The 21,431-nt window shown below is 41.4% G+C and overlaps 1 protein-coding gene across 3 annotated transcripts in view; it reads left to right on the forward strand.

The window, feature by feature from the left end:
- GALNT4 (polypeptide N-acetylgalactosaminyltransferase 4) overlaps positions 1-21,431 on the forward strand; it is a 154,480-nt gene that overhangs the window by 49,918 nt on the left and 83,131 nt on the right. For all 3 annotated transcript variants that reach the window (XM_072152909.1, XM_072152910.1, XM_072152908.1), the window contains exons 6-8: positions 13,503-13,620; positions 14,007-14,183; positions 19,852-19,983. In XM_072152909.1, coding sequence (XP_072009010.1) covers positions 13,503-13,620; positions 14,007-14,183; positions 19,852-19,983 — 427 coding nt within the window. The remainder of the gene's footprint in view (positions 1-13,502; positions 13,621-14,006; positions 14,184-19,851; positions 19,984-21,431) is intronic.

A 21,431-nucleotide genomic window follows, 5' to 3' on the forward strand; every position in this document is an offset into this window, starting at 1 on the left:
ACCTTGACCCCCTGCAATTTGGTGACCGTACTAAACTGCTCTTTCTAAAGTCTCCAATGATGTCCCCACTGCTAAATCCAAAGGTGACTATTCGCTCTTAATTCTTCAGGATCAAATGCAGCATTCAATATTGTGGACCACCAGCTTATCCTCAGGATGCTTCGCTCCATTGGCCTAAAGAACACTGTACTTTCTTGGTTTTCTTATCTTAGCCTATCTCTCTGACCGCACTTTCAGTGTCTCCTTTTCTGGATCTCTCTCTTCTCATCTTCCTCACAGTGTGGGGGTTCCTCAGGGCTCAGTCCTAGGTTCTTTTCTCTTTTTCCTCTATACTGCTCCCATTGGCCAACCCATTAGTATATTTGGTTTCCAGTATCATCTCTTTGCTGATGATACCCAGCTATATAGTTCTGCATGTAATAACATCACCCCTGCCTTAATCCAGAACACAAGTGAATGTCTCTCTGCTGTCTCAAACATCATGTCTTCTCTCTTCTTGAAACTTAATCTTTCTAAGACTGAACTTGTCTTTCCACCATCTACTAGCCAACCCAACCCCGACCTCTCCATCTCGGTCTGTGGGATCACTATAACACTGAGGTAGCAGGCCCAGTGTCTTGGGGTTGAGCTGGACTCTGACCTTTCCTTTTCACCATGTATTCAAGCTCTTGCTTGCTCTTGCCACATGCATCTCAGAAACATCTCCAGAATCCGACCATTTCTAACAATTGAAACAATTCTAACAAAATGCTTATTGTTGCGCTGACTCACTCTCGACTAGACTACTGTTACTCCCTACTAATCGGTCTTACACTCACTAAACTCTCTCCTCTACAATCTATTCTTAATCCTTTAACGACTTGGCCATTTTGCACCTTCCTGACACAGTCCTTTTTTTGAAATCTGACATGTGTCACTTTAAGTGATCATAACTTTGGAACACTTTAGTTGATTTTGAGATGTTTTTTTTCGTGACACATTGTACTTCATGTTGGTTGAGAAATTTAAGCAATATGTTTAATATTTATTTATGAAATAAACAGAAATTTGGCGAAAATTTTTTAAAAAAGCAATGTTTTCCAAATTCAAAATTTTCTTCTTTTTGGAAAGTTAGTCATATCACCAAAATAAAGTGATAACTAACATTTCCCATATGTCTTCTTCAACTTGGCATCATTTTTCAAACATGTTTTCCTTTATTTAGGTGTGATTTTTTTTTTCCCCGATTTTCACAAAAATCATCAAAAACAAATGACACCATTTTAGAAACTGCACCCATCAAAATATTCAAAACAGCCTTTGGGAAGTTTATTAACCCTATGAGCGTTTTATGAGGGTGTAAACTAAATGAAAGGAAATATATTCATTGAACACTAAAATTTGCACTTTCACAATGGGTTAAAAAGGAAAATGCATTTTACATTGTTAAGTGCAATTCCTCCTGAGTATGCCAATACCCATTTTGTCACTGTACAATGCTGTACGGGCACGGGGGGGGGGGGGCACTTGGAAGGGAAAGAGCATGGTTTTATTTTTGGAGGACAAATATAGCTGAAAAAGTTTTCATGTGCCAGGATACATTTAGAGAGCTCTAGTGGTACAAAACACCGGAAAGCCACACCATTTTGGAAAGTACACCCTTTGGAGAATTTAGCAATGTGTAATTTGTGTATTTGCCCCAACAGGTGTTTGATTCAATTAGGCCCCAAAAAGGAAAAAGAGGAAAGTTTTCTCAAAAAAGTTACTTTTACCCCAAATTTTTGTAAGGCACAAGGGATAAAAGATGAAACAACCCTCAGAAATGTGTAAAACTATTTCTCCTAAGTGTAGAATTGCCCAAAATGTGCATATAAAATGTTACATGGGTACAAAGTAAGAGTTGTTCAGCATCATCGGTACAATGTACACGGCCAGCGCTTTTGTACCATATCTTCGTTTTCCATAGGTTGCTGTACGGCGTCAGGAACGGGAATGCTGGGATAAAAGTTATCCACATACAAATGGTAACCCTTATCCAGCAGTGGGTGAACAGATTGGTAAATCGGAGCTCTCTGAGAGATGGCATGATGCCACTAGACATGGCCCCTACCACTGATGATTGGTGCTGTCCTAGACAGAAACAATCATTGGCGAGTGTTGCTCTTATTCACCCCAGCGATGCCCATTGTGACCAATATTGCTGCTATTGGCTGGTCCAGATTGACCAGCCAATAACGGCGAACATGAACAGAGGGGGGCAACGAAACCCCTCTGGACTGCAAGGCAAAATTGGTGGCTGTCAGGAACAGCCAGCACCTTGCACGATCACAGTTTCTACAGACATGGTGATCGGTATTACTGATGTTGTAAGTAAAATCGATGCTGTTGACTGGTCTGATCATGAACTTGGAGGGGGCAAAATTGTATTTGTTTTAGTATCGCCATTTTTACAGCGGCATAACTTTAGTATTTTTTGGTTGACGGAGCTGGTTGTGGGCAATTATGATAAGGATTTATTTTACAGATTGTTACGGACACGATGATACCAAATAAGTGGAGTTTTTTTGTGATTCAGTGTTTTTTGTACTTTATTACTTGTGTACAGGGAAATGTGGTGTTTGTGTGGACTTTCACTTTCTTTTATTATTTATTTTTATTAAAAAAAACTTTGTTTTAACTTTTTTTTACTTTGAATGACATGTTAGCTTGAACAAGTGATCTTCTGAACAGCGTAATGTGTAATGAAAGAATTTGAGCATGCTGAGCATGCTCAGTGTATTACTCCCGGGACAGATCACGCGGCCCCGGGGCAATGGCAGACCCCGGGTCTGACAGCGGAGGATCGGACCCCCCCATAAGTGCGGGGGGTGGGTCCGATCCACGTCAAAAGCCCCTTACACGACGCGGTCATGTTTGACCGCGGCATGTATGGGGTTGATACCCGTGATCGGAGGAACCTCCGGTCGCGGGTGATACAGACAGGTGTTGGCTGCGATATGCAACTGACACCCGTACGGGGCGTGTCGGTAAGTCCCTTCCTGCCGCGCCATACTAGTACGGCGCAAGTCGTGAATGGGGTTAATGCAGCAGCCAGGTGCTACTCGGATGCCTCCAGTTTGTGCCAATCACTGTACTTGCTGCCTATCTCCTTCCGTATTCACTTGAAAGGGAACCTACCACCACAGTTCTACCTATAAAGGTAGATCGGGTGGTAGGTGCATCTGTAGGACGTGAGGATAGTCCTTTTAAGGGCTATTCCTCACGTGCTCTGTATCTTTTGATAACTTTTATTTCACTTATATGTAAATTTTCTAAAGAGGCTACTGGGGCGTGGAGTAGTCGGAGCTGAGGCTACACAGCGCGGCTACTCCACGCCCCAGTAGCCTCTTTGATCCTCCTACCATATAACTTCGACGCAGTGGCTTCTGTGCATGCGCAGACAGCAGGCTTCGCAGTCGAGGGCACGCAGCTATGAGGAGCTGTGCAACGAATTTATATGGTAGGAGAATCAAAGAAGCAACTGGGGCTTCTTTGATTCATCATAAAGCCATGATCTCAATCCTATTGAAAATGTATGGGCAAAACTGAAAAGGCAGGTGCAAGCAAGGCAGACTACAAACACGGCTCAGTTATATTAGTCCTGTAAGGAGCAATGGGTCTAAATTCCTACAAACTATTGTGAGAAGCTCGTGGAAGGATATCCAAAAATGTTTGACCTTGGATTATGTGCATGATTCCTTCCAGGAACATACAATTGGTTCCACAATGACCCTGAATAGCATGGAAAAATTGCTCATATTTTTGAAGTGCAGATGATTCGTTCCACACCCCAGAAATAATTAGTACAACATCTAGCCCATTTATTTCTATGTCTTCGATATTGTGTTAAACTATTTTGTGAGAGAGGGAAGTACAGCACAGTAGTGAACAGAGAGGGCTCACATAATGCTTGTATTATGAAATTTTGCTTGTAAATCAAGTTACAATTGTTGTAAAATGGAAGCTTGTCTAGTAAAATGCTTGCAAACCAAAATACTTGTAATCAAAGGTTCCACTGTACTAATGAAATATGTGTACATTTTTGACTTTGCAGAAAGTTAGAACTTTTCATGGTATTTTTTCTATCACTCATTACTCTGGTATTTGCCAAATATACCGTATATACTCGAGTATAAGCCGACCCGAGTATAAGCCGAGACCCCTAATTTTACCACAGAAAACTAGGAAAACATATTGACTCAAGTATAAGTCGAGGGTATAGTATACAGCCAGCCAGCCCCCACGTAGCATACAGCCAGCCCCACGTAGCATACAGCCTGGCCCCATGTAGCATACAGCCTGGCCCCATGTAGCATACAGCCTGGCCCCATGTAGCATACAGCCTGGCCCCAGTAGTATACAGCCTGTCCCTAGTAGTATACAGCCTGTCCCCAGTAGTATATAGCACTGCCCCCAGTAGTATACAGCCTGTCCCTAGTAGTATACAGCCTGTCCCCAGTAGTATACAGCACTGCCCCCAGTAGTATACAGCCTGTCCCTAGTAGTATACAGCCTGTTCCTAGTAGTATACAGCCTGCCCCCAGTAGTATACAGCACTGCCCCCAGTAGTATACAGCCTGTCCCCAGTAGTATACAGCCTGCCCCCTTGCAGTATACAGCCTGCCCCCTTGCAGTATACAGCCTTCCCCCATCGGTATACAGCACTGCCCCTATCGGTATACAGCACTGCCCCCATCGGTATACAGCACTGCCCCCATCGGTATACAGCACTGCCCCCATCGGTATACAGCACTGCCCCCATCGGTATACAGCCTGCCCCCGTGTAGCATACAGATAAAAAAATAAACTTAATACTCACCCTCCGGTGTCCCCGATGTTCCTCCTGGCTCCCGGCGGCTTCGGGTCCCCATCGCGGCTCCCGGCGGCTTCTTCACTCTTCTATCTTCTCTGGCCGGGAGATCGCGATGCCCGTCGCACACTGTGGTGCAGCGCTGTTGCCGCTGATGACGTCATCAGCGGCGACAGCGCTGCATTACAGTGTGCGACGGCCGGCAGATCGCATAGACGCAACTCTGCCGGCTAGAGAAGACAGAACAGTCACGGGGAGCCGCCGGGAGCTGCGACAGGGATCGGGAGCCGAGGGTGAGTATTATTATTTTTTTTTTTTTTAGCATTGACTCGTGTATAAGCCGAGACGAGGTTTTTCAGCACATTTTTTGTGCTGAAAAACTCGGCTTATACACGAGTATATACGGTAAATAATTTTGGTAATCCTAATTGACTTAAAACAGAAAAAATGTATTCTGATTTCATGTCAGATAGGAAAAACATGCATATGTGTCTTTTTCTAAAGTGCATGTAAACTTCTGGTTTCAATCTTCTGGTGAATGTACATTTTGATTTAGAAAACATTTCAGGGAATAAAAATATATTGACCTTCCATTTATTTGAATTTGTTTTAGCATTTATTTTTCTGTATTTAACTGTACTGTGTAATCTTGTAAAGAATATTACATCTATTCAAATTATTGTATGTATACACTGGCCCAGTTATACTAGCAGGTGAAGTTCCTCCTCCAGTGTGTTTCATACTTTTCCGTTTTCCACAAGCTACTTTTCTAGTTTTACTTGTTCAGATGCCAAGCTGAGGCTGGCAGAAACCAAAGACATCTTAGCTTTTCATTGACTCTACTGACTCATATCTAAGTGTAAGAAAGATCTCTGTTGCTATTAGACATTCATTTGGTGAAAGATACCTGAGGTAGTCACTTTAATTAAATTGTCATTACAGGAAATTTAGGCCACTGCTCAGGTGTAATTATAGTAGACGCTTCCCAAAATAAACTAGAATATCTGAGGTTGTATAACAGTTTATTACCCGTTGTCACCGTTCTACGATCAGATGCTCCTGTCTAATATACTTTGTTTCATTCAATAGGACTATACACTCACCGGCCACTTTATTAGGTACACCTGTCCAACTGCTCGTTAACACTTAATTTCTAATCAGCCAATCACATGGCGGCAACTCAGTGCATTTAGGCATGTAGACATGGTCAAGACAATCTCCTGCAGTTCAAACCGAGCATCAGTATGTGGAAGAAAGGTGATTTGAGTGCCTTTGAACGTGGCATGGTTGTTCGTGCCAGAAGGCCTGGTCTGAATATTTCAGAAACTGCTGCGATCTACTGGGATTTTCACGCACAACCATCTCTAGGGTTTACAGAGAATGGTCCGATAAAGAAAAAACATCCATTGAGCGGCAGTTCTCTGGGCGGAAATGCCTTGTTGATGCCAGTGGTCAGAGGAGAATGGGCAGACTGGTTCGAGCTGATAGAAAGGCAACAGTGACTCAAATCGCCACCTGTTACAACCAAGGTAGGCAGAAGAGCATCTCTGAACGCACAGTACGTCGAACTTTGAGGCACATGGGCTACAGCAGCAGAAGACCACACTCCTTTCAGCTAAGAACAGGAAACTAAGGCTACAATTTGCACAAGCTCATTGAAATTGGACAGTAGAAGATTGGAAAAACATTGCCTGGTCTGAAGAGTCTCGATTTCTGCTGCGACATTCGGATGGTAGGGTCAGAATTTGGCGTCAACAACATGAAAGCATGGATCCATCCTGCCTTGTATCAATGGTTCAGGCTGGTGGTGGTGGTGTCATGGTGTGGGGAATATTTTCTTGGCACTCTTTGGGCCCCTTGGTACCAATTGAGCATCGTTGCAACGCCACAGCCTACCTGAGTATTGTTGCTGACCATGTCCATCCCTTTATGACCACAATGTACCCAACATCTGATGGCTACCTTCAGCAGGATAATGCGCCATGTCATAAAGCTGGAATCATCTCAGATTGGTTTCTTGAACATGACAATGAGTTCACTGTACTCAAATGGCCTACACAGTCCCCAGATCTCAATCCAATAGAGCATATTTGGGATGTGGTGGAACGGGAGATTCGCATCATGGATGTGCAGCCGACAAATCTGCGGCAACTGTGTGATGCCATCATGTCAATATGGACCAAAATCTCTGAGGAAGTTCTGAAGGCAAAAGGGGGTCCAACCCGTTACTAGCATGGTGTACCTAATAAAGTGGCCGGTGAGTGTACAGTATCCATTTTACATCTTATTGTTATGATCCGCATATTTATGTGCTCCATTTACCTCCACAAATTTAACCCCTTAAGGACCTAGCCTGTTTGAACGTTAAGGCTCTGCCCTTTTTAAAAAATTTAAACACTTTAACATATCTTTTTGGTTTTTGAGATTGTTTTCTCGTGAGACATTTTATTTTATGTCTGTATTATCATTTAGCTAAAATTAAATAATTTAGGAAAACTTTTAAAAAAATAAAATTTTTCAAAGTTTTAAGTAAAAAGTCATACCAAATTTTTTTTTTTTTTTTTTGTAGAAACCATAATTTGTTTTACGTTTTCCATTTTTTTTTACGGATGTAAGAAGGTTTCAAGTTTTAGTACCAACTTTTTGGGGACCAGTTCAGTTTAGAAGTGCCCTATAAACCCCCACAAGTAACGCCATTTTATGAACATAACATCTCAAACGATTCAAATCAGCATTTAAAAGTCTGTTACCCCTTTCATTCTTTCTCTGCAAGTAAACAAAAATGGATTTGAAATTCTGAAATTTCAATTTTTGTATAAGATTATTCTCATTTAGCCCTGAAATGTGCACATTCAGAAGGAATGTGAGGTAAATATACATCCCAACATTTTTTGCCTGCTTCCTCCGAGTACGGCAATACCAGACATGTGGATGTCAACTGCTGCTTTGCCGCACAGCGATGGCCAGAACAGAGTTCATGCCATGGGGTATTTGGCAAGCCAATTTGGCTACAAATGTTTTATGATGCCACAGCGTACTTGAAAAGCTCCTGATATAACAGTACAATATAAAACCCCCAAAGATGTCACCATTTAGGAAACTGCACCCCTCAAGAATTTATCTAGGGCTGTAGTGAGCATTTTAACACCCAACATGCTGGCCAAAATCTAAAGCAAAGTCAATGGTGCAGAGAAAAAATTGAGTTTTTATCTCAAAAATGCCATATGCCAAACATATGGTGGCCAACTCATGCCACTTTAGACAACCACCCCAAATATCATTCTGCGGGTTGTCCTGAGTACAGCAATATGTGCCAATAATAGACAGGCTGGGCACACAGCAGGGCAGAAAAGGGAAGGAGCCAAATTTTCCTTTAGAGGCTCAGTTTTCACAAGTTTGGATTTGGAGTGCCATGTCATGTTTGCAGAGCCTGTGAGGTACCAGTACAATTGAAACCCAGAGAAGTGACACCATTTTGGAAACTATACCCTTCAAATAATGTATCTGTGGTTGTGGTGAGCATTTTAACCCCCAACATGCTGGCCAAAATCTAATACAGAGTAAATGGTGCAGAGTAAACGTTGCATTTTCTTTTGCAAATATGCCATTTTAGTGGGTTGTCCTGGGTACAGCAAGACTCCATAAATGGCAATAATAAGTGGTCACACAGTAGGGCTCTAATCGAACATGCAAAATTTAACATTTGGAGCTCCCTTTTCACTAGACTGGTGTTGGGGTGCCCCTGAGATATCAGTACAATAGGAACACTTGAGAAGTGAACCCATTTTAGGAAAGGACCCCCCTCACAGAACTTATCTAGGGTTGTATAAGCATTTTAACCCCTGAGATGCTGCCCCAAAATGTAATATAAAGTGAATGGGGCAGTGTAAAAATTGCATTGTTTTGTCGAATGTGCCATTCTAGTGAGAAATGTATTCAGCCAATTCATTCCACTAGAGATAAACACCCCAAAAATCATTCTGTGGTTTATTACGGGTATGGCAATACCCCATATGTGGCAATAGTCTACAGGCTGGGGACACGGCAGGTCTGAGAGTGGACAAAATTTGTTTTTGGAGCTCGCTTTTTGACTAGCCTGGTGTTTGGGTGCTCATGAGGTACCAGTACAATAGAAACCCCCGAGAAGTGACTCCATTTTAGGAAAGGGCACCCCAATCTTGGGTTGTATGAGCATTTTAATCTCCTAGATGCTGGCCCAAATGTAATACAAAGTGAATGCGGCAGTGTAAAAATTGCAATATTGCAATATTCTGAAATATTCCATTGTAGAGAGGAATGTATTTAGCCCAATTCATGCCAATTTGGATAAACACCCCGAAAATCATTCTGCGGGTTATTACGAGTACGGAAATACCTTATATATATGGCAATAGTCCACAAGATGGAGACACGGCAGGGTTTGGAAGAGAATGGCATTTGGAGCTCAGATATTTTACTTTTTTTTTTCTTTTGGCATAATGAAGCATTTGTAGATGCCCTTAGGGATCAGTTAGGTAGAAACTTCACGCCTCCATGAATTAATTTAGGGGTGTAGTGAGCAATTTAACCCCACAGGTGGACCACAAGGATGATGCATAATGGATGGTGCATAGTACAAAATATCTATTATGTCATCTTGTGCCCAGCTCCTGCAACGGGAGAGAAACACCACAAAAATCATGATGCAGGTTCTCCCGGTTACGGCATTGTCCAAAATGTCACATAATCCTGGTTTCTCGCGGCATGTGTCACACTGAATGGTTTGGCACTCTTTACCCTTTTTGGAGTAAACTCCGTACCCAGAGATCGCATTAAACCCTCTATTACGCATGTAAAGGCATTTCTAGTCAGGAGCTGCAGCGTCTCCTTGATACCAGTCTTGTAGTGTAGGAGTGTGTGCACCGTGGGGGCCAGAACTTCCTGTCCTCCACCAGTCTTCCGTCTCCTGGCAGAGAGGGCTGATAATGATGTTGATCTGGAGGGTTCACACACTGCTCCCTCTGTGTAGAGCTGAGCGCTGCCCCCTCGACCCCTGAGCACTCCCAGAGCAGAGGGGGTTAATAGACATGCGGAGAAGATATGATGTGTACCATCTCTACATGTCTATATATATATATATATATATATATCACTGATCAGCGTGAACACCGTTATCTGTGATCTGTATATAACAGCAGGGGACATATATGTATGTGTGTTCCCTGCTAAATGGAGACCCAGTTTAGAAAAAAAAAATCTGTGTTATTCACCCACTCACAAAAAAAAATGGGTGGCCAGTAGAGATGAGTGGATCCGACTTCTGGATTTGGGGTATTGTGTTCAGCGGTTCTCCCCGGAAATTATGTTGGATTGGTGGTCTAACAGCCAGTGGGGCAAATTGACGCCGCTTGAAACTAGCCATGGCTATGATTGGCAGGTTGACGCACCTGGTCAATAAGATCCATGGCTTGTTGCAAGGCACGTCAATCTGCTGGATTGGCTGTTCGGCCACCAATCCACCATTATTTCCAGGGCGTATGGCCGAACTAGAAAGCGGATTTCTTGGCCCGAAAGCCATGGACTGGAAAGGGGGAATCTGGGGGACAGAATACAATGGCTGTAATGATTTTCTTGCATAAATATTCTTCTATTCACACCATATATACCTAGGAGGTATTTATATGTATTACTGAAAATTTCATACTCCTCCTCTGCTCCTCAAAAATGACCAGATTTGGCAAGCTCTGTGCAGCGCTGCATAATCTGTGTGTGCTATATAAATATAGGAATTAATATTATAAATATTATTGAAAGGAGTATTATTACCCTTCTGGAAAAATGTTAGTGCCACCTCTGCCTACACCATTTCTGTGTCCTTCCCTTGCTGCCAGTTTTGGGAACTTCCCCTGGAAAGTGCTACCCTGGTACACAATGCGTGTTGTAGCCTTGCTTCCAGATGTACTAGCACTCCACCCTTCCTGGTCTCCAAAAATCAAATGCTTGATAACCACCTCTTGATATTCCAGGATTATTCCCCCCTGGCCGGCACATCGATGTAGCACATAATCATTATACAGTGTTATCTGCACAATGTGCACGGCCAACTTCTTGTACCACACCCTCAACTTCTGCATGGCTTTATATGGCTAAAGCACTTCGTCCGACAAGTCAACCCCTCCCATGTACCTATTATAATCCAAAATACAGTCCGGCTTGGGGGTTGCTGTACTGGTACATCGTACAGGGGCAGGGGTGCTGGTTTGCCCATGTATTGTTGTTAATACAAGGACGTGTCTCTTGTACTTGACACACAAAACTGAATCGCTGCATAGTGCTTGGCTCTCATGCCTTCTGAGCTTTTTCCATAGCAGCGACCTCGGGAGACCTCTTTGATTACTTCTAACAGTGCCGCAAGCCGCAATTTTCCTGGAAGTGAGGCTCTTGAACAGTGTAGTTCTGGAACAAAAATTGTCCAGGTAGAGGTGGTAGCCCTGGTCCAGTAGAGGGTGCACCAAATCCAATACCATCTTTCCAGCAATTCCCAGGAAGGAGGAACATTCTGCGGGCACTATTCTGGAGTCCTTCCCTTCATGTACTCTGAACTTTTAAGTGTACCCTGATGCTCTCTCACACAGCTAATACATCTTTACACCATACCTTGCCCTCTTATTGGGCAGGTCCTGGCGGAAGTCTCCCTTTGAAATGTAGCAGGGACTCGTTAATCAATATGTGCATCTTTGGGGTATTCACTTCCATAAATTTGGCACTCAGGTTATATAAGGTCCAGCCCATATAAGACTATCATATCTGGGGTCATCTCTGGGTAGGCACTGTGCATTGTCGGCATGATACAAAAACCTATGGATGGCTTCAAAACGCATCCTACTCATCGCCACTCACCAATGTCCTAGGCACTTCAGCAGCAGTCCCAGGCACTTCAGCATTACTCTGAAGGCACCTTCCCGGCGGTTCCTCGGGGTCACTTTGTGAGGATGAAGTGGACAAATAAAATGGACAGTCGTCCCCATAGCAGACTCCATATCTGAGGCAATATAACTATATGCCTCCAATGTCGTGTACATTGTCCCTGACCTGACACAGGGGGGGGGGGGGAGTACATAACCTCCTCTGCAATACAAACTTCAGACGACAACTACTCCTCCAAAATGGTAATGTTGGAGAGCATGGGGCTAGTAAGATCTCCCCCCCAGCAGGAAGCGCTCGCGTTCGTTATATCAAACTTGGAACGAAAAAGGATTAAAGAGAGCCCTAGACTATAAAAAGGTTGTGTAAGTCATAAATATCTGCGCAGATCAGTGTTCTACTACATCTTATTTAGACATATAATCATATGTTACACTTAAAAATCTGAGCAAGAGAGATCATTGATCATACAAGAGAGATCATTGATGGAATACTCAAGACTATAAAAAGGAAAGTTTTATTATACTTAATATACAAGTTTAAAAGTTTTTCTGGGGGGGGGGTAGCTTCTCAATTGGGACTCATGCCTTTTAGGGCTTCCCTTTCTTTGTTATTTCAGGGCTCTGCAAAAGCAGTATATCATCTGAAAACCGTTACAGCAAAATCTGCCATCCAAAAGCCAAGTAGTGCTCCTCCCCTGTCTGAACAAATTGCACAACTATCTTTGGAAGAAGCTGTTAAGAAAATGGCAGAAAAAACAAGGGAAAAAAATTATCACACTGTCACAAGGAGTTGTTCCTTTTGGGTGATCGACTACCTCTTGAGTGTATACTGAAACTGAATAGACATCGGAACGTAACTGTGGAACTTGTCTAGATGCCGCCATTGCTCAGCATACAAGTTACAGAAGTGACCCTTCAACTGATCTAACCTCAAACCGCTCGGTTCTCTTCGGTTCTTCTAGGTGGCTTAGTGGTTAGCATTACAGCCTTGCAGCGCTGGGGACCTGAGTTCAGGACCCAGGGTCAACATCTGCAAAGAGTTTGTATGTTCTCCCCATGTTTGTGTGGGTTTTTTCCGGGTTCTCCAGTTTCCTCCCACACTCCAAAACATGCTGGTATGTTGATTAGATTGTGAGCCCCATTGGTGACAGGGACCAATTTGGCAAGCTCTGTGCAGCGCTGCGTAATCTGTGTGTGCTGTATAAATAAGGAAATTATTATAATTCCTCGTCCAGCATAGGTGATTGCCTTCTGAGTTGCCTAAGAATGACCCAGTCCAGGAGAAGATTGTCCACAGGATGGCATGCTAGTGCAAACGCATAAAATGCCAGAAACTGCAATGGGGTCTAACAATGCTCTCAGTAAAAACAAAATGGAGCCAGGGGTAGTCCAGTAACCAAATTTGTAGTTGGGCAGGAGTTTTTTTTTTTTTTGCGATTTATGAGCCAAAAAAAAAAACGGGACTGCAAAATGCATACGGTTGAGTGCATGAGGCCTTAGCTGGTAACTAATTTGGATGGAAAGCAAAATTAATCATTGAAAGGACAGATGGGTATTATAAAATTAATAGTTGTAGTGTAAACCGGACCTAACATGGAGTACATTGTATCATGCAAAAGAATCACTTGGGTATGTTGTTGCATTTTAAACATCACTAAGCAGATTCATATTGTTTATGTATATTGTTGGGGTATTCCTTTGGATTTACATATGAATCTAAATCATTTGAATCTTTGATTTATTTTTTTAAATTATTATTATTATTTAAGGTCTCCAACTATGGCAGGCGGACTGTTTGCGGTGAGCAAGAAATATTTTGAATATCTTGGAACTTATGACATGGGCATGGAAGTATGGGGTGGTGAAAACCTTGAACTTTCATTCAGGGTACGTATTAGTGTAATGCTATTTTAGTATTCTATCTTCTTTTAACTCATGTAATCAATAGGAAAGGATTGCTAGTTGTTTTTTTCTACATGTGAGGCTAGCTGCAGATGAATGTGTGCAGCCTGTAGCAATGGACCGGTATGTTGGTCCGATCCCACAGAATACACAAAAAGCACATGATGTGAGTCCTTCTATCATACAGAAATATGTTGCAAGGACTCCCTGTCTACCAGACAAATTGCAGCACTGGTACTGTAACGACTTTGGCCTTAGGCTGTATATTCATTGGACACTTTTATATGACATATGCTAATGTATTACATAGAGTAGCCACACATCTGAATGTCACGTTCATCTTTATTTCTTGTATCTTTAACCCATTACAGGTTTGGCAGTGTGGTGGGACTCTTGAGATCCACCCTTGTTCTCATGTTGGACATGTTTTTCCCAAAAAAGCCCCTTACGCTAGACCCAATTTTCTACAGAATACTGCTCGGGCTGCTGAAGTTTGGATGGATGGTTATAAAGAACATTTCTACAACAGAAACCCACCTGCTAGAAAGGTATAGATGAATTTGTGCTTGGGTATCAAAAAGATGTAAAAATGTGCAGGTGTTAATTTTAAAGTAATATAAATGTTATGGAGCCTTAAGTTTTAACAACATGTTAGCTAGATGAACTGAAAAAGCTCTTTAAGAGTTGTATTTTTTTATATGCCTCCAACGGGAGGTAGTTTATGTACAACCATGGGCTCTGCTAAGCAAAATGCTACCAGGTATTTATGGTAGTGGCTTAGCTTTCCAGACTCAAGAGTATTTGCAGTTCAAATCCCCCGGTCCAATCCTCCTCTGAGTTGTAGGATTAGAGAGGACAACATATCTTTGCCAAACCCTTGAACATAGTATGTTGAGTAAATTGTTGGATGTACCGTGTTAGCCAGGAAAAATAAAAAAATCTGATGTAAATACTTTTGTGTAAAAACGACAAAAGTTCTTAAGGAATGATACACAGGCCCCTTCATCAGGCATTAATACAAATGAAGCACTGAGAGAAAAACACAACATTTGAGGGATGTTACAATTAGATAATTAGTGCATATGGTGAGAGCCAATTAAGATAAGCTGGGATAATAAAACTGGAGGTTATGTTAAGTTTGATGGGGAGGGGGGGTGGGCTAGGATGGCATGGGTCTGGAGTTAGTCTCTTGTGGGGATTGAAGTGAGTCCATGTAATGAGCCATAAACCCAGGTGCAATATTGAAGCCTTGTGTCAGTGACTGGAAGGTCATCATCAGTTTGAACTCCCAGGTTTTCCTTTCTCTGTTGTCCTTAAAGTCCCCTTTCAGTATTAGGACCTTTAAATCTTTCTCACTGTGGCCTGGTCCACAAAAGTGCTTTCCCACAGGTGTGTCCATCCCCTCACTTATGGTGTGTCTGTGAGAGTTCATCCTGCTCTGAAGTTTTTGTTGGGTCTCCCCAATGTATATATTATTTGTGTGACACCTCATGCACAGTATCATGTACACAACATTGGAAGATCTACAGGAGAATGTGCCCGGGATTTTATACTCCTGTTGTGTGTTGGGGATGTGGACAGTGCTTGATGATAGAACATGGGCACAAGTCTTGTATCTTTTGTTGTTGCAGGGAAAAGTACCCATCAGTGTTGGTGGTGAAAGGGCACTTCTTACCAGGAGATTCCTCATGTAGGAGGGGTAGGTCAGGGAATATGACCTCTAGTCTGTTCACCTTATGAAGGATGGCCTGGAGAGCTGCTGCAATTTTCTTAAAATATTTCATTTGGGGGTTGTACTTATCCTCTTTCTGTTGGTATTCCAGCAGGCTGCTCCTTGGAATCCTTCTAGCTCTGTGGATCTGTCTATCTATAACCAGGGGGTGATACCCCTGTTGTAAGAATGTTCTTCTTATTGATGGAATCTGTTGTTCTTTATCCTTACTTTCTGAGCAGATCCGAATGTATCTCAGAGCTTGAATGTAGACAATGGATTTCTAAATGTGTTTTGGATGAAAACTGTTCCACTTTAGGTATGCTGGATGTGGGTTTTTGATCAATTGTAGTTTGTATGCTATTGTCTTTAATGTATATGGTTGTGTCCAGGAAGTGTACCTTAGATTTAGAATAGCCAGAGAGTTTTATAGCAGGATGGAATTTGTTAAAACTTCTGTGGAAAGACAACAGTTCATCTTCAGATCCTGACCAGATAACAAGCAGGTCATCAACGTAGCGAAAGTATGCTAGAGGTTTAGTGGTGCAGGTTGTTAGAAATTCCTCTTCTAGTTTGACCACCAGAAATGATTGGTCTTCCTGTATTGCCATCTTTGTGTATTTTAGGTAGCATTTAGAATGTACCTATTCTGGGAGTATTTGGTATTAACTTCAGTAGAGAGTCAGAAATTGGGTTGAAGCCATTAATGATCTCGGTAAGTTCTCTAGTATATTGTATAGTGGGATCTTCCCTCAACAGTGTGTAGTATCATTCATCAGAAAGTTGTCTGTTTGCTTCCTGAATGTAATCTGAAGTCTTGATAATTACCACAGTTCCACCTTTGTCTATCATTCTTTTATTTTAATGATAGTATGGCTTTCTATGCTTGGGTTGTCTCTGATATTGTGATTTCTGTCTAACAACTCGATTTCACTTTTTTCCGGTAACAATCTATGTAGTAATCCAAGGTTTAGTTAAATCCGGGTTGTGGGGTCCAATTAGACTTTTTCTTCTTTCTTGATGTTTCTTTTCCTGGATCATTCTCTGATGTGGTCTCACTTTTGTCATAAAAAAATTCTTCTACATCACACCAAAATTAAACCTTGTCAAGTGGTTTTGTTCGACAAAATGTTACTCCTTTAGATAAAACTTTTATCTTCGCTGTGCTTGGTTTATACTGAGAGAGGTTTACAACAGGGGATGATGCATCAATGCTGTGATGTGGACTTTTCTTTCCTTGTTCTTTGAGACCTGCTTTCATCCTTAACCGGTTACATTTTTTTTTAGTTTGTTGATAGTAAGTTGATCTTGTAAAACCCATTGAACAATACACATCAATATCTAATTTCTGAAACTTTTTACTAACATTAAAGGGGTATTCCCACAAAGACAAGTTTCTTATATGTACTCAGGATAACAAAATAACAAACACATTCTCTAATTCACTGTTATTACTGTAATGCAGCATTTCACAGATATAAGTCCAACCTGTCTCTATCAGTCCTGGTGTACACAATTTCAGTTACCCCTAGACTCAACCCTGTAATTTCTGGCTTGAGGTTGGGTGGCCACCATCTTGGATTCCTGTGCAACTCCGTGCTGCTGAGTTTCTTTCTCTCTCTGCTCTGTTCCTGTAGCCACGCCCCCTGCAGTCCAGCACCGAGCTCAGAAACTCTCTTTCTGCCAGCAAACATAACATGGTGAGGAAAGAGAAGTTTCAAAATTCTAACAGTTATGTGCCTGCCTCCCCTTTTCCCCAAATAACTTATCTGTGAGAACAGAGGTGTAGCAGTGCTGGCAGTGTAAAAGTCTGTCATGCCTCTGTGTAATAGGCATCTCCTGCATCTCTCATCTGTGTCAGTGTGTTAGTACAATGTCAGAAGCCAAATGAAAATGCATATACACCTGTACCCTGATAATCTAACCACATTGTCACACCACAGAACTAGATGGATCATAATGGGGCACATTTACTTACCCGGTCCTGCGCGATCCCCGCTGTGCGTTGTCCAACGAGAATGAGCTTTGACGCAATTCACAAAGATCGTTCGCCCGATATCCTGCATCTGTCACTTCCCCACTCAGGTCCGCCGGAGTTCACCATTTTCTTCCCGGTGTATGTAAGTGCATTGTATGCGACACAATTTGAATGTTAAATCCCGCGCTCAGTCTGAATCAGTCGGATCATCTGTCCCCCCCCCCCCCCCCCCCCGATTTCTGTTGCATGAAAGCCACAATAATTGCGCCACAATCTGATCGCGTGCAAGACGATCCCCGGGTAAATACCTGTCACAACGGTGCAAATCACGAAAATTTCTAAAATCTGACGCAAGTGTGATCCCCGAACCCTTAGTAAATAAGCCCCAATGTGTCTGCTTAGAGAGTCCCCGCCCAATCCCTTAGAATTTTACACTGACCATCACTGTGTAAAACGGTGCTTAACCCCTTCCCGACATTTGACGTAATAGTACTGCATGGCGGGATGTGCATTCCCGTAAAATGCAGTACTATTACGTCAAACTTCTGGCCCCGGCTCCTGAACGGAGCTGGGGCCAGAAGTTGGGGGTGTCGGCTGGGGGTGAGGCCGACACCCGCCTCAAACAGATTTCTCCGATCGCAGGTGTTAACCCCTAACACTGCCAGTGCCCGATCTTCCTCCGGGAGCCGGGTCCTGCGCATCATGCTCAATGTGTTACATTACACAGTGTAATACATCTGTATTACACTGTGTAATGTGAAGAAGAGCTTGAAGAAGCCATCAGTGGATCGCTTGTTCAAGCTAACCTGTAAAAGTAATTAAAAAAAGTTAAAAACATTGAATAAAAACATTTTTTTAATAAAAAGAATTAATTAAATAAAGTTAAAGTCCCCTAAACACAAATATTCCCTATACACATGCAATAAAGTGAAAAAAACACAAAATCGCCAAAAAACCCCACATATTTGGTATCGCCGCGTCCGTAACAATCCGTACAATAACTCAGAAACATTATTAGACCTGCTCGGTGAACGCCGTAAAAACAAAACCCGAAAAACACGCCAAAAATGTAAATTTTTCATAAAATCTCTACACAAAAATGTTCTAAAAAGTGATAAAAAAAAGTTATGTGTGCCAAAATGGTACCACTGAAAAGAACAACTCAACACTAAGAAATAAGCCCTAAACTAGCTGTCCACCAAAAAATATTAAAGTTACATCTCCGAAAAGATGGTGATGCAAAAACAAATGAGATTTCCTCTATATTAGTTTTTATCCAGTAAAACTGTAAAAATAAATGAAAAAGTATATAAATGAGGTATCACCGTAATCGTAGTGATCTGTAGAATAAAGATAATATAGTATTTTTAGTGTACGGTGTACGACCCCCAAAAAATACAAAAAGAAAATAAACGAAAATTGACAATTTTCTTTTCAGCCATACATTCAAGAGTTAATAAAATCTCATCAATAAGCTTATGACCCACTAAAATAAAGTATTTGTAAAGTGCATCTCATGTCGCCAAAAATAAGACCTTATATGTCCAAATTAAAAATTAAATTAAAAAAATACAGATTGTATAGTCAATAAAAAGTGACAATGCATAATCGGCTCTGAATGGCGCAGCTTCCCTTCGATGCCCTGGCGTGTGCACATTATACGCTATACGTTATACGCGTGAGGGATTGGGTATCAAATTTTGTGGAGCGTTTTGGTATTTTATCCACTGAGAATTTGTACATTATTTGAAAAACACATTCATTTAGCCAAAAAAATTTTACTTTCAAAATTGCATCCGATTTTGTTTTAACCCCTGTAAAACAATTAAAGAGTTAACAAACTTCATAAAAGTTGTTTTACGTACGTTGAGGGGTGTAGTTTCTATAATGGGGTAATTTATGGGGTTTTACTTTTATTTAGGTCTCTCAAAGTGATTTGAAACCTGAGCAAGTCCCTCAATAGCAGGATTTTGCGTTTTTTATGAAAATGTGAAAAATCGCACATAACATTCAAAGCCCCAGAACCTCCTACAAAAATAATGTATGCATAAAAAACCATGTCCACATAAAGAAGACATTCGGTGAATGTTAGTTATTAAGTATTTTTGCAGTTATGACTATGTATGAAAAAAGTAGAACATTTTGAAGTTCGAAAATAAGATATTTGGTGAAAATTTGGAAAAATTCTTGATTTTCTCATAAATAAATGCAAAACATACCAGCAAAATTTTTCAACTAACATGAAGTACAAAGTGTCCCGAAAAAACAATTTTAAAATCACTTGGATATGTTAAACCGTTTCAAAGTTATAACCATTTATAGTGACACAGGGCAGATATGAAAAAATGGTGTCGGGAAGGTGTAAAGTGGCTTCAGCGTTAAGGGGTTAAATGGCAATAAAACTGAATACAATTGTAAAGTAAGGGGTTAAAAAGATCTTTATTGTGTTAACATCACAATGTAACTTTGTTGGACATTTCAGCTTCCCATGTCTCAATTTAATATGTTTAACTAATAAATATTCTAGGAAAAATATGGAGATATTTCAGATCGGAAAATACTCAGAGATAGACTACAGTGCAAGAATTTTGAGTGGTACTTGAGAAATGTTTTTCCTGATCTGCATGTTCCAGAAGATCGTCCTGGCTGGCATGGGGCGGCAAGTATATTCCTTTAATATTTAATATTTGGCCTCATATTTACTATTTAATATTAAAGGAAATCTACCATAATAGTCAAGCATGATAAAAAGAGACCCTTGGTCCTAGATCTAGGCACTGTGACCGTGATTACCATCTTGTATATGTCATCCATGGCCTCCTTCCCTCTTAAATCAAGTTTTAAAATTATGCTAATTATCCCTAAGGGCTCAGCGGGCATTACCAGGGATCATCTGTGTTGAAGCACCACAGGCTGTTAGACCATGTAGGAGCCTCCTCCCTGCTTCCTTGGCACTACCCCAACAGCCGGTGAAGCTATAGCATTGACGATCTCTTGTTATGCCCACCTGTGACATAACGTGACATTTTCTAGACCCCTGAGGGGTACGCAAGGTCAATTAATTATTGTTTTTATAGAAGTGAGTTATGGCTGTCCACACAACCTCCGCATATGGCACAACACTAGCTCACAACCCTGAACGGCTGAAAGACCCCTTTCAGTAGGCCACTACAAGCTCTCATTATATCAGTTGAGGAGCCAAGGGCACACTAGAAAGAAATTACACACAGTGGAGATATATATGGAAATATATACAGTTAGTATATAAGTATCAGCACACAGTGAGTTAGTTACCTTGTGCTGGTCAATGGCAATGGATGACCATTCGATGATTCCTCCTGCCTTATATGGTAAATTATCTCCTAGAGAAGAACAATGAATACAAGGGGTGCCCTGGTTATGTTAGGTGTAGAAACTCCCCTTCACACCCATAGGAGGGCTCTAGGAACCCCCCTACCTGGTATCATTACCTTTCGCAATGGGAGTTAATGGGGTCAGGGTTCTTGCCTCATTGGATTCAAATGAATCCCTGGATCACATTGATACCAGCAATGACCATTTCCCATTCAGAGATATTTATATCTCTGTGTCCAATAATGCTAGAACCTATTAAGTCATAGGTATACAAAACCATTGCAATCCCAATTCCAAAAATGTGGACTTGGACTGAGGTGGATCATAACTCCATTGCTATCCACTATGATAGTTTTGATTCAATTAAGCTATTTGAGATGAAGCTGAAGAAAGTGAGTTACTAGTACTACAGTAGCACTAATGACTATAATGGACCCTCCCCCAGGTACATGTATTTTCCTATATTTTCTTCACACCTCCTCATAAACATAATTTTTAAAATAAATTTTATTAGGTAGGAGAGCATGGATAACAAATATAAGAAGTCACCACGGTCACTGTGTCTTGATCAATAACTAATTTTCCCTGGATTATCATGCTTGCTTTTGATGGTATATTTCCTTTAAAAAAATTTCATTTAGCATGGCAAAGTATTTCTTTGTCAGAAATATATCTTTCTTCTTGAGGTCTTCTACTTGTCATGATCATAGGCTTAAAGGGGTTATCCGGGTGTTAAAATTTACTTAGGGCCGG

The sequence above is a fragment of the Engystomops pustulosus genome, chromosome 5 (assembly GCF_040894005.1).
Source record: "Engystomops pustulosus chromosome 5, aEngPut4.maternal, whole genome shotgun sequence".
NCBI lineage: Eukaryota > Metazoa > Chordata > Amphibia > Anura > Leptodactylidae > Engystomops > Engystomops pustulosus.